We start from the raw sequence: 14823 nt of genomic DNA on the forward strand, positions 1-14823 counted from the left end.
CAACATGTGAAATACGTAAAAGGCTCTCTTGACCTAACCTCGGTTAGTCTCGACAGGCCCCTTCGATGAAATGGGCGGACACCCCGTTGAAGAGATGCGTGATTCGACGGCTGCGAGATCTCAGACATATATTGATATTTATATCCATACACTCGTGGATGAAATATCGATATATACATAAAAAAAAAAACGAAAACATCGATTGCGAAAGGTATACCAGTATCGTTCCGTCCGTTATGGCATGAACTCAAAACCGAAACTATATACGTAAGGATTCAGTCAAGCAGATAATACCAGAAAAAGAAGAAAATACAAGCTGAAATGTCGATCTTGTTTCGTCCCATAATCCTACACGTATTCGATTCTCCCAGAGGCACCCTTGTATTGGGTTCTTCCCGTCCGTCGACACGGCTTTGGAGAGAAGGTGACATATCTCTTGGAGCATGTACACGACGTACGACTGTACGTGCACGGGGGACGTGAGACATCATCAACCGACGACCTTGGCTGGCGAAAGACAATGGAAGAGCGCTTCCGAAGTACGCCGGCGGGGCAACTGGTGTCATTGTCTAGTAGCGCGAGATGCTGAGAACCCTCCGGTTTCCAGTTGCTTCCTCGAATAGAGTGGGAGCCGCACTGCGGCTGAGTGAGACTTGCCTCTACCCAAACTCGTTTACCGGCAACGAGGGATGCATGCCATGTCGGGATTTTCGCTGAAAATTATGCAGAGAACCTGAAACCGAGGAAATATTAAATATACTGCATGGGAAGCAGCATAGACGTGGAATCTCAGACAATTTATCTATTGGATATTGCTCTATTGGAAACAGCACCCAGAGACAAAGCCATCACATCCACTGGTAGCCACGACCTACCAAGTTATAACGACCATGTACTAAGAACCACTTCCCACCGCCGCATTTAGAAGCTTGCGGTGGCGCTACTCATCGGCCCGGATATTGCTTCCTCAGCTTCTACAATACTTTGTGCTTCAGCTTACCTTAGTATTTTTGTACATGCGGTGGTTGTCCCACGGATGATGTTCCATTCTAAAGTTGATTATCATCATCATTCTACGCGTTTTCATTGGAGATATTGCCGTCGTCTGCTACGGTAGTCGTACGTCCGCTTCTGCGCGTTCAAAATTCAAATTTCCGTCGTCCACTCGTGACGTAGACCTCGCGGGCCGATGAGTGGCGCCCCTAGCGGATCGTGCGGACGGGCTCCTCATTGGGGTTGCCGATTATAACATGGTCGTTATAATCTAGTAGGTCGTGCTGGTACCTCCAGAAAGACTTGTGTTCCAAAATCGTTTTCGGCGATTGGCTGACTTTGTGTGCCTATGTTTCAAAGGACTGAAATAGGAAGGCATTGTTTTCTGTATACTGCATCTAGGAGGCGTTGCATGAGCCCTCGGTGTTCTTATGTCACGATTTCTGTCACAGTTGCACTCATTTTTTTTTAGAAAATTTAAATTGAGATTTATGGCCAACACTGTGTCGAAGTTGCCACCAATGTTATGTACGGCGACAAAACTGCATTGCATGCGCATAACACTAGGTCTAGAACGAAAAAAAAAGGGATTAGAGCATCTCGCTCGTTGGTGGTAGCCAAGGTCGTGCTGAAGACTGGGAGGTGGTGGGTTCGAATCCACCGAATGTGCTGTCTGGAGTTATCCCTGGGTTTTCCGAAGACTTTTCAGACGAATGTCGGCACAGTTACCCCTGAAGTCGATCCAGGACGCATACTAACCCGACTGTCCCCCACTCCTTCCTGCTGTCCTCCCTCCAGCTGTCCACATCTGTACGCCACACATAGCCACAGTTGCTTCGCGGCGCAAACACAGAATAAAAAGAAAACTAAGGTCTCCTACGTAGCCCCCAGGAGCAGCAAATCGTTCTCGGATACATAGATCAACGTAGCTTGACCAGTTCGGGACTATTTCCCGCCAGACGTCGCTGTTTTTGTTTCGTCGCAGACGTTGTTTTGCCGCAATTTTGCTAGCAAATTAAAAATATTTGTCACATATGGCAACGAGCTCGTAAACTATATACGCTGTCGACGTAAACTGCCTCTTTGCTCCTTTGCGATGAACACACAGAAGCCTGGGACTTAATCTTTGGGACTTAATTCTTCCGCAAAAACGACATCTCCTGAAATGTGTCCATGCGAACAACTATCCCGATCGTGATTCGACGAATTTGATCAGAGTTGAGAACTTACTCACTTGGGAAAATGTACGGAGACCCTCATTTGCGGCTTCATGTTTACGAATCGGTTAGTAATTTTTCTTTGTGTTCATCTTTTGATGCCTACGCGCTGCTCCAGTTTCCGCTACCAAGGAAACGATAACGTCAGAAGCTCATTAGAACCTTTCAACCTCTCTGCACTTACGTTACCGCACCACACCTTCATTAATCACTGCCCACGGACTGGTTTGTGCGTCAAGTGCCTTACTGATACTTCAAATTACCCGTTAAGTTCGGATCGGCAGTGCCACGAAACGAAACGAATCGTCACGAGGCCTCTATTCGCAAAACACTATACCATATGCGTCTTCTGCAATCGTCGTTTCCAGACTTCGAGGTCGTCAAACTGGACCGTAGACCTCACAGTGGTCTACATAACTTCACTGTCATGGCAACCATTATCCAGGAAGCGGAATCGAATCCTTCCGCGTCGACCTCTTTTGTTCACTGACCGCCGGTTTCTCTTGGCTAATGCTAGAACCACACCCACGTGGTATAGTCCGCAGAAACTCCCCCGAACGCTTCGTGATCCACCGAACAAAAGGCGATCAAAACGAACATCCGCGATGACAATCGCGTCTGCGTATAGGTGAACTCTTAATACGGGTCACTGAATACGTGTGTGCCGATTGCCGACGTATTGACAGTCGGTCAGCGCTAATTGGCTGAGCGTGGTCGTCTGCTTATACTTTTTGTTCCTCCGGTGATCGTCTGCGCCGCTGGAAGCGCTGTCGTCTGCTTACTTTTTGTTCCTCCGGTGGTCGTCTGCGCCGCTGTAAGCGTTGTCGTCTGCTTACTTTTTGTTCCTCCGGTGGTCGTCTGCGACGCTGAAGTTTGGACGGACGTAGGCGGGACTTTCCAACCGTTACTTGTCCTTCTTCCGTGTGGCTCGGGTTGAATTTTAGTTTGATGTCGTCATGATCTGATCGAGAAGTAGGTGATGTGACGTCGGACGTCAATCAGAGCGTGGATGATGGGCGTATGGGGCATATACTTCCGCAACAAACGAAGTTTACGAAACTTGGGTCTTCGTAAATTTGATCGTACGCGTGCACCACTTTTCGTTGAATATCTATTGTCGTGCGCAGCCTATAAGAACGATGTCTCGGGTGCCTGAAGGAGAACTTTATAATATATTCTTATTACATTTAACCGTGAAAAATAACATTTCTCAAAAGTAAACACTAATAAATTATACTTTTATACACAACGTTTCAGACGCTATATTGTCCTCTGGAGACTGGTGGTTTAACTTAGCGAGAAAAAGAGACAGTTATCATGCTATTCTGAGGTTGAACGTGACTATGGTGCCGTAGAACTTCTAATTTGACATCAGTGTTGCTCTCCGCTTCCTGATTGATTGACTGGAAAAAAAAGAAAAAGGACATTGTGTTTCCCACGTACGAGTTTCATGCTGCATGTAAACATTTGTGTCCATTATGCGTATTATGAACCTCTTTTATGAGAAACATCGCTGTTAATTACTTTGCGGGAAGCGTTTTCAATTCAGGCTGCTTTAAACGTGCACAGCGTGAAATTATTCAAGAGTAACTCAATTACATTAGGCGGACAACTGTAGCTCAGCGTTATCTTGTATTTCGGTTTCAACTAGACTTTCTGATTAACCTACACGGCACTGCTGAGGTAAGCTTACAGCGCACAGGTACAGGGTACTCTTCCATAAGTCTGTTATGCTTGGAAGACGTCCCAGCACTTTCATTAAGGTTCCTAGAAGCGTGTTCTTCGTCGGTCCTTATTAGCGTCCGTTATCAATTTGGGTCGCTCGAGAGATAGGTTCACATGGATAAGGGAACCTCGGCCGAGCTCCTCGACGGGATCCTGCTCCGTGCTCTCATGAATTATTCACGACGGCTGACCTGGACTCGCGTGTATTGTCTCGTTGTTGAATGCATGGGGCTTAATGTGTTTGGCGTCATGCCAAAAAAGACGACCTCTTCATAGAGCTGCCACTTCTCCGTGTGAGTTTTGGAATAAGTGACAATAATGTCCTATAGTTAACAATGAGACGATATGGATGTCTGCGTTATTTTTTATTTTTTATTATTCCGCGTTAGCACCGCGAAGCAACTGTGGCTGTGCGCGGCGTACAGACGTGTACAGATGGAGAGAGGACAGCAGGAAGGAGTGGGGGCTTAGTAAGCGTCCTGGGCCGACTTCAGGGGGAACTGTGCCGACATTCGTTTGGAAAGTCTTGGGAAAACCGCAGACAGCACAGCCTGTGACAGGATTCGAACCCGTGTCACCACCTAAGAGGATATTTCATTGCACGCGCTCTTTTCTAGATTTTTAAAGGATAGAATGGCTTTCAACGAGGATTTTCTCCCGTTCTGCGATCCCGCTTTAGCCCGAAATTTCCTAATTGAAGGGTTAATTAATGGATTTTAGGTAATTAAGTCATCTTGTAGTTACATACTCTCTTCCGGAGGATACCCGAATGATCGTACAACTCAATTCCAAAAGCGTTTATGCAGCTCCTGCATAGCTTTTTTATACAAATTCTCTAGATGACAAAAAAAAAAGAAAAAGAAACGCTCTCTCAATATTTGGAGTCAATATGCCGTGGCCTTATTGTCTGATATGTTAAATATATAAACAGTGTCACCCTGGACGTATTGTATACACAACCTTGACATTTTCTCCGTCGCTTGCTCACAGAGACGGAATTTGATACGTTGCCTCCGCTACAGAATTAACATCCTCTCGCAATAACTCTCATCACTTCCCTGTGTATAAAATACGCATCTGCATCAGCGCGAGGCTATGAGTCGGATATTGTTTTCTCTCAGCGAGAGGCTTATACATGAATCGCGATGAAAACAGAGAAAACGGAAGAGCAGCATTCTCTATATACACTCTTTTGCATCCATTGTGTTTCGTGCAGGTACCTGATGGGATGATGGCAGCTGTTGTGTATTGACGGATGTCTCCCGCTCGCACGAAGCTCTCCGCCGCGTAGAGCGACAACATGCCTCGAGTTCCCAGCGCCGAAATCGGCTCTCATGCCAAGTAAGTGTTCCATGCGTGTATATACTCGGGACGTGAGTTAGGAGTCGTCACCGGAAGTTGCCGTTTGCTTTGTTCAAAAGGGGTTTTCGTGGCTTTGATAGATGCGGCTCATTTCATAATGCGGGCATCGTAATACACACGCCAAGCTGAGTGCTGAGGAAAGAAGGTTTATGAAGTAATACGCCTTCTTTAAATAATAAACGGTGGAAAACTTCATTGCATTAGTTCTCAATAGGGATGGGCCAACCGAATCCGTGAGTCCTACACTGTTAAAAAAATATGGTGTACTTTAACTCCTTTCCTTGCCACATATACAGTATAACACCCTTTTGGAGAGTACAATTACGCTCAAAAGGGCGTCTCCTCACTCTCTCAATGGAGTAGCATAACACCTTCTCCCTGCCGGGGAGTAATATTACTCTCCAGCAGAGGTGGGCACCCTCACGAGGGCGTGCGAGGGTGAGGGTTTCCTCACCCTCATCTCACGATATTTGAGGTGAGGTGAGGGCCAGTTTTTCTGGTGATGTTTGAGGTGAGGTGAGGAAAATCTTCAAAAATTTTGAGGTGAGGAAAATTTTTAAGAAACATTTTGAGGTGAGGTGAGGGAAATTTTCAGTTTTTCTCGGTGAGGTGAGGAAAATTTTCAAAAAAAATTTGAGGTGAGGTGAGGAAAACTTCATGAACGCGCACTTTATGAAAACTTTTTCCGCGCGTACACGGGATATATTTCCTTCTTTTTGCAGCTTGCGTAGCTCACCTGGGCGGGGACTGTCCTCCTCTCTCACCGGTGATACGCGCAGCTTTTACGCGTATAACAATCGGTCCACGAAGCGTTTTCTGTGATTGATTAGGCCAAATCTGCCAGCTAAAAAAAAAAAAACGTTAAATTGACTAAGCAATTTCACGAGTTCATTGGCAGTCACTCAAAGCCAACGCGACTTTACTGATGAAGATTCTTCAAAGCCTGCGAACGTCACATCGAATACACAAATAGCTTGAAAAAATTGAGGTGAGGTGAGGAAAAGTCTCAAAAACTCCTTTGAGGTGAGGTGAGGCGAGGAAAAATTTTAAAAATTTTTTTAGGTGAGGTGAGGAAAATTTTTCAAACAATTTTTGAGGTGAGGAAAAAAATTGCAAACATTTTTTTAGGTGAGGTGAGGAAAATTTTTCTCCCAGAAAATTGAGGTGAAGGCGAGGCTCGTGAGGACAAACGCCCACCTCTGCTCTCCAGTAGGGAGAAAGGTGTGCTACTCCCTTAAGGGAGCGAGGAGACACCCTTTTGAGCGTAATTGTACTCTCCAAAAGGGTGTTATATATGTGGCAAGGAAAGGAGTTAAAGTACACCCTTTTTTTAAGAGTGTAGGCAGGCCAGTGCATAAAATGGTGTATCGAATCTTTCGAATCCACCAAACAACTTGGTGGCAGGGTACAAGTCAGACTTGTACAAAATACTGCGCAAAAGTATTTAAAATAAGATACTAAATACTCTACGGAAAAAGTATTTAAAATAGAGTACAAAATACTCAAAACTGAAAGTAATTTGAGTAGAGTACTAAATACTCAAAGAAGTATTTAAGATACTATTTAAAGTACTTTAGTATTAGCAGTAAGTGAAACGCGTATTCTGACGTTGCCTTACAAATGAAAGGAATAAACTTCATCAGCCATGCATGTCTTTCATTTGCAACGTCTTGGTGTCAAGTAATGTTTGGTGAACTTTGGTGAACCCAAGTAAACTTTGTTGATATGTTCTGACCCAAAACTTCGTAATCCCTCCTGTATGTCGGTTCGCAACCTCTGGCACGTGTTTATTGCTGTGATGACCAAGGAAATAAATGCCGGGATTATCTTGTACCTAATCCCCTGGTGATTCACCTGGCAATGTGAATAAGAACGGTTTTCTGACGAAGCTGGCTATTGAGAAGCAAGGCCAGGCTTGGGACCAGCCTATTGTACAAGAGGATAAATGACAGATTCGCGAATTCCCGAAAAAAAGAAAACGAAGAAAAAGGGGGTTAAATTCCAGTGAGCTGAAAATCTCGGCACGGCGGGAAGCGTACTGGATATGGCTTGACGAGGAAGGAAAGTATTTTGAGTACTGAGTAGCAAATACCGAAAAAAGTATTTTAAATACATTAAAAATACTTGTCGCAAAAAAGTATTGAGTAGAGTACCAAAATACCGGAAAAAGTATTTAAAATACTGTATTTTGAGTACGTACGCAAGATACGTACAAGTATGGTACAAGTTGCTTTGACACGCCGTCTTCCGCGAGGGACGTTAAATACGGGGCGCGCTGTGTGATGAGCTTTCATCGCACGTTAGAGAACCCTCAGGTGGGCAAAAGTAATCCACAGACCGACAGCTGTGGCGTCGCTCATGATCTCAGTCGTCTCGCGACGTAGACCCCCCAATTATTAAAGAATCCACCAAGCACGTTTGTTTGTGTCTTTATAAAATTGACCCAATCAATGCCTACTTGTCAGTCCAGTACCGCTGCTTCTGTCCTCCGCAGACATCTTCAAGTACTAGGAGGGCAACCAGAAATATCCTGATGTGAGGAAACTGTCGAAAAAGCTTTCAGTAAAATGCTCTTCAGTAAAAGTGTTCTTTTTCTTTTTTTTTTTTTTCCTGGCTTTTCAAACTCTCTTTTTAAGAAATGATTCGAGATTCGTAAGATTCGTGGATTCGTAGTATATTCCTTGAATTCGGATGCGGAAAGTTCTGGTTTTCAATATATCAGGCAATGTTTCGTTATAGAACATGTATTTTGCTTCTTTCAGTGTAGGTCCGTCCGCGACTTTGTAAGGCCACGTGACAATTCCGCCACTATGTGATCACCAGACTGGGTCTATAACGCGTAGCCGTCACTGCACCAATGCAGAAGAAATAAACGATTTCACATAACACTAAAGGGCTTTGCATAAAAATGTAATAGCATTTGAGAAAAGAGTTTCGCAAAAAAAAAAAAAAATACCACAAACGATAGCCTTATATTAAGTTCCCTGGATATCAGCGTGTGTGGAACAATGCCCAAGGATGCAGCCAGTTTTCTCAAGTCTCGTATAGTTTACGAGGTAATAAACTCATCAATCAAACTTCCACGTCGAGCTCTGACTTCACCGTCTTCCGCATTTATTTGTCATAACTTGGGGCAAAATCGTGGCGAGGGGTCTTTAATTTCCGCACCATGTAGAAACTACTCATCTCCTTCATGGATTGTCCGGCGCATCGTTATCCTTGCGCCACAGGACGCCCCAGATCAAATCAAACTCCTGCAAATAACCCGTAAGTAAATGAGCGATGTTGATGTCACTACGTGACGTAGACAGTACCCCGCGAGCAGCGCCGCCCGGTGTCGCGTAGCGGTCGAATTTTCAGTGGGACCTCGGTTCTGCTCGTTACACTGGGTGCATTTTTTTTATTCTACCCGGGTAACTCGGGGGTAACCCTTACCGGGCGAAAAATCGAGGATGACGGAAGTGACGTCATAACATACCGGCGAAAATTCAAATCTGGTCGCTCTAGGGTTACTCTGGGTACCTATACTCTCGCTGACCCAGCTCAATAGGAGGGTAGCAGAGGGTTATGACGTCACACGACGTCAAGCGAGAGTCCCGCGTCTTTTAACTTTCGGATTCCGAGCATATTTCGGTGGCTTTAGCACGACTGTTGTTTCGTTGGATGCGTGCCTTTTTCTCCGGTGGCGCAGCGGTAACTGGGAGACTGGAGAACTGCGGTGGCGCAGCGGAGACTGGGAGACGGTAACTTGGAGACTGGGAGGTCCGCGGTTCGAATCCGCGGGCCGGCTGTGCCGTCTGGGGTTTTTCCTGGGTTTCCCTCAGATGTGTAATAGGCGTATGCCGGCACAGTTCCCCTGAAGTCGGCCCATGGACGCAGCTATCCTCCCCCCGAGCGGATTCCGCTCGGTCTTCCACTTCACCCTTTCCTCTCCTCCTCTCCACCACCTTTCCCTTCCCGAGAAACATGCCGCCTAATCAGGCAGGCAGACCTCTCGGGTTCCTCCCAACGACACTCCTCCTCCTCCTCCTCCTCGTCATCATCTTCTCCTTCGTCAAATGCGTCAAGCAGCACAAGTGCCGCAACTCCCACAATCATGTCCTCGTCAAAAACGTCGTCTGCCTCTGCCGCCATGTTCGCTGAGACGGGCGTAACTCGTAATGGGCGAAAATTTCTAAACGGGGGTACCTACCCACACGTCACGTGACATCTCACTCGGGTCACGTGGTGCGTAACCCGGGGGTCCGCGGATAATAAAAAAACGCACCCACTGATATTAACGCCACTCTGATCCGATACGTCACGCCAACTGTTTCCGACTGTTTCAAAACGAAATATACCGGTTACGTGTACTTCAGGCAGCCACTATTCCGATCGAACCTTCAGTTCAACTGTGTTTTTTTGTTCGGACAGCACCTTTAAGATTTCGGTGGGCAATACATTTATGCATTGATATTTTCGCAGGACCGTCGCGTGGGTGAGTGACTCGTCCCGCAGCGGCGGACTCGAGGACGCAGCCTACAGTTCGACGAGTGAGGCGGAACCGGACAGCGATCACGAGCCCGAACTGCCCCAAGAAGAGGTTGACCCGCAGAAACTTCTCGGTGCGTGGCTGGGAGAACTAGACAGCATACAAGTGGTGAGTTAACCTTACATGTTCCACGTCTTTTCTTATCTTTCTTTCATTTTTCTTTTTTCTTTTTTTGACGATTGCGTATAGACGAACAATAGCGAAGAGTCAAACGGAAGTAACAGCAAGATCAAAATGAAATCAATACATATGATAAGCACGGATATTAAAGCGAGAGTTGGAACAAAGTTTACGGAACGTGCGACCGGTGTATTTTCTCATCGGCGCGAATGGCTAGCAGCGAGCGGAAGCGGGCGAATGTGCTGATTGTGACACATACCGCGATAGTTTCGGTATCGCTCGAACGTGCTCGCGAAGCGGTTTGGATTGGTGTCGCGCACTCCTCCCCGTGAACGAGTGAACCCTGCTTCTACTCGCCGCTAGGGTGTCGATCGCCGAGGAGAAACTACACAGCTCGCGCGTTCCGTTAACTTTTGTCCCAAGCTGTGCAGTGCTGGACAATAGTTTACGGAACACCCCCTGGCGCATTTGTTCCTCACATTGACACGCTAGAAGCGAGTGCGCGGTAGCGTATTCCGTAAACTTTTGTCCAGCACTGAACCTAAAGGTTTCAATACACTCTTACGTGCTTTGTTTTGATGCTTAAACCACCTTGAGAAATATGTAAATTAAAATTAAATTGGACGCCGACTATTTACAATAAACCTCTACCCGAGAAACGTCATTATGACGTCGGTAGACAGACTGAAACCGAAACAAATCAGAATAGGAGTGCTGGGTTCCGCGAATGGACACTTGTTCGCTGCCTCCTATTGAAAGAAAAGTAGGACCGAAGGTCGCGTCCTTTTCAGAGACCATCGTAATCCCCTCAAGACCGTGACTTTCGGGCGCGATCTTGTTCGCCTCTAGCTTAGAGCGTAGTTCAACTCTACCAAACTGATGGCGCTGCCAAACACTATGACGTCGTTTGTTTACAGACGGGGAGAGGTAGATTTTCTAGCCTGCGCTTTCCTTCGCGTGACAGAGATCAGGAACTCGGATCTCTGACAGGGCTTCTGTTTCTGCCCAGCAGTCAAGCCACCGACTCCGCCGACAAAACATGCTGAGAATGGTTTACCATATCTCATCTCACTCCTTATCATCTTTAGTCATCTTTATTTAGTTCGCACATCCTCGTGACGTGACGTGCAGCAGCTGATGTTTACGTGACAGTGAAACTGGAGACGAAACCGGATGGCAAAACACGCCTCTCGTTTTTCCTGTTTATCTCGAAAAGTTCTACGCTTTGCAGGATTAAATTTTGGGTTTCATACGGAGTTCATTGACTGACGTCACCCCCTCGAGAGGGCGACTATGGCTTCGAAAAGGCGAAATCGCCGCCATCATATAGGTCCCTCGAAGTTTGGTTCCTGTTTTCGGTGCTATATTTAGGGTACTAGTAAGGTTGAAACCATGGAAATCGCTTGACTTATGGTACAAACACACAGTACAATAACATTGAAACACCAGTTGTACGGTGAATGCGATGTGAGTGAAGGCCTGGACAGTCATCCTACGTTTTTGCGGCAAATTCGCTAGCGACAGTGGCGCTCTCTTGCGGATGACGTGATGTGAACACTATCTGCTAGATTATAACGACCATGTCATAATCGGCAACCCCTATGAGGACCCCGTCCGCACGATCCGCTAGGGGCGCTACTCATCGGCCCGTGACATCTGCATCATGATTGGACAATGGAAATCTGAATTTTTAACTCGCAGAAGGGAACGTACGACTACCGTAGCAGACGACAGCGATATCTGCTATGAAAACGCATAGAATGATGATGATAATGAACTTTAAAAGAGGCATCTCTCTTGGGACATCCAGCGGTTGTGCAAAAATACTAAGGTAAGCTGAAGTACGAAGTATTGTAGAAGTTGAGAAAGCAATAACCGGGCCGATGAGTAACGCCACCGCTAGCTTCGAAACGCGGCGCTGCGAAGGGGTGCCTATATGGTCGTTATAATCTAGTAGGTCGTGGATGTGAATAAACCCTATTTTACAGTCTGAATGCAACTCTAATCTCGACATCAGTCCACAGCTCCAGACTGTCACATTTAAACGTGCTTCCTCGTCGATGACAGCACGAATCCTTCGACGCGAGCATGCGATGTACCCAATAAGGCACGCTTTCTTTAAATATAGCCATGTCATTGCTGCCCGTTGAAAACGTCTCTGTGGCCGCTACTTGGAACCGCTGCCGCGAGGAACCCCAGGGCTATCCATCTGCGAGTGGGCGTACCATCTGGAACATTCCAGATGCGGCAAGAGAGCAACTAAAACATTCTGCGTAGCTGTCGTCGCCGTTCATTCAGAAGCCAGTCGGGAATGCGGTCCGCGTGGTATGTGCTGTGGAAGCTCTTCGGGAAGAAGGAAAAAAATAAATCAAAGAAAACCGCTCGGGCGGTGTAGGGGACAAGTATGCGAAAAGGAAACATGCAAAACCTTCGCGCGATATTAATATTTCGTGGCGCCGCATGCGCGTGATTTTTATGTGTCGCCTGTTGTCGTAAAATTTGCGGAGGAGTCTTTTGGTCGTCCCGACCGTATATTTGCGTGCGCAGAATATGCGTTTTCCGCCGTACTCTGCACGCAATTCGGTCGCGAAAGAGAGAGAGAATGTAGCTTGGAATTACGTAGACGATTTTACATGCAGCGGTGCCGCGAGTGGCCTGGGCAAGGTATAGACTTCTCTCTGTTTGTAGACAGATGACGTCATAGTGTTCGACAGCGCCACCAATTTGGTAGAGTTGAACTATAGGCTCGAAGCTAGGGGCGAACAATGTTCGTGCTCGAAAGCCACGGTCATGAGGGAATTACGATGGCCTATTTTTCTTTCAATAGGAGGCAGCGTACAAGTGCCCATTCGTGGAACCCAGCCCTCCCCTTCCGATTTGTTTCGGTTTCAGTTTGTCTACCAACGTCATGATGACGTTTCTCGGGTAGAGGTCTATTGTAGGACGTTTGAAGGAGAGAGCCCGTCCAGTCGCTCAGCCGATTGTTGCAGTGGCTGACGCCTGCTTACAGGGTGCGTAACTACGGCTCTCGCTTGGTAACTTCGCGCATGCACTGTCGCGTGGAGAAGCAGACGACGCTGCCTCGCCCCTCAAGGTACCCACTGTGCCTTGCGCGGCTTACTTGAGGGCGCGCGCAACTTCGTGTAGTCGTCGCCTATTGCTTCACTCTTTGCACGCTCGCAGTAAATTTTCTCCGCGCGGTTCGGGTAGCGAAGTACTATTTGCAGGTAGTAGCATTTACCATACTAGCTCCCTCTGTGTAGAGTGGAGTTACCCTTTGCAGAAGCGAACGCCGCAAAGCCGCCATTTTGAAGCCCACCCTCACCATGCAAGAGTGCTGTGATTTCACCCACTTTTTTCAAACCTCCTCTGCTATATATTTACTCAACTCGGAAACGTAGTGTGTATATATGCTATACACTTTTGTGCGGGCATCGCGAGCTGTGCGTGAGCTTCACGATGGCGGAAGTCCGCACCAGACGGCGCGGTTGTCTTCACCCTATACTAAAGCCAAATCATACCCAGTCACATCAACATAACGTCCGACCGCAAAAAAAATGTGAAGGACTCAAACGAGCGCATCGCGCTATCGTATCAAGCCTTCGAAAAGGCAAGTGGAGAGAGGGACAGAGCGGAGCGTATCACGTGGTGCCACTCCGATGTCACTCACCAGCAGCTTCGAAAATTGATGTGGAAAGAGGGACCGAAGCAAAAGCGTATCGCGTGATACTATCCGAAAGGAGCATCAGATGATACCACAAACACAGGGTTGTTTGGCTTCCCTCCCTATTTGCAGAACGCATTCTGAATTGGGTGAGGAGGAGGAGGAGCAATTAGTTGACATTTGTCACGGCTCGAGATCCTGTTACTTTCGTCACGGTGTTAATCAGGAGCCACCATGCAAAATATGGGCGAAATATGATGCAAAATTGGGGGGGGGGGGCGTATTAGATTATTGTTCACTTCTCTGCGCACAAGGAGACCGTGGACGAACGGATTCAAAGTAGATTAGTAAAAGTTCACCCTGTCTCTATTCAACCGTTGCTCATTTATTAGCCCAAACGCGGAAGAAGAGGCAGAACTCAACCAACATCTAGAAAGCAGCGGAAGCACTTCGATGCACACAAAGCACCGGTCTTTGAGAGATTGAGAGTTCCATATAATCCTCTCGAGCGAGTGGCTTACTTTATCTACGCTCCGCATCTCTGCATGCGGAGTAGAAGGGAAAATAATAATAATAATAATAATAATAAGACCGTATACCGCTTCCGCTTAATTGCTTGGGCGTGATAATCCTAATGGATGTGTATCATACGGGCATTGAGAACGGCACCGATTCTTGCTTCACTATTTATCACTCGAAAGAGGCGTTCAATAGGTATATAGAGCTAGGCCTAACAGCTGTCCATAGCGATGGGCACGCCCCCGTCAGATGATATGTTACGATTGGAAAATAGCGACGTCACCCGGCTGAGCCAAGGGTGTGTCGGTGCTGTATTGACTTTTGGACGGCCGCGAGCGAACTGGGTTCCAACTATACTCGGTTTAATTTCTGCTTATCGGCGGTGAAAGGGGCGGGGTTGTGACAAGAGTGACGTAATGTCCGCTGCCAGACGTGGACGTGCGCCTAAGTAGTTCAAAACCAAAACGAGGGAGTGGGAGGGGGAATACGAAGCGAATAGACGCAGGCATATAACTAGATAATATATATCTCTCTCTCCTTCCCAGGAAGCGCGCGACAATGCGGAGAGGCCTGCGATTGGTCCCCTCGAGGGATCTGCCGCGATGATTGGGCAGATCGGTTGAGGCGACCAATGAGAGCTCGCTCCGCATTGTCGGCTCTCTTGAGAAGGAGAGGGAGCGGGAGAAGAAGCT

The 14823-nt window shown here is 47.0% G+C and overlaps 1 protein-coding gene across 4 annotated transcripts in view; it reads left to right on the top strand.

Annotated features, from left to right (window-relative positions):
- Nucleotides 1-14823, top strand: part of LOC135366510 (ras-associated and pleckstrin homology domains-containing protein 1-like) — a 163414-nt gene that overhangs the window by 48085 nt on the left and 100506 nt on the right. For all 4 annotated transcript variants that reach the window (XM_064599224.1, XM_064599226.1, XM_064599227.1 and 1 more), the window contains exons 2-3: nt 5152-5276; nt 9762-9936. In XM_064599224.1, the coding sequence (XP_064455294.1) occupies nt 5236-5276; nt 9762-9936 (216 nt within the window). In that variant the 5' untranslated portion in view covers nt 5152-5235. The remainder of the gene's footprint in view (nt 1-5151; nt 5277-9761; nt 9937-14823) is intronic.

The sequence above is a fragment of the Ornithodoros turicata genome, chromosome 8, assembly GCF_037126465.1.
Source record: "Ornithodoros turicata isolate Travis chromosome 8, ASM3712646v1, whole genome shotgun sequence".
NCBI lineage: Eukaryota > Metazoa > Arthropoda > Arachnida > Ixodida > Argasidae > Ornithodoros > Ornithodoros turicata.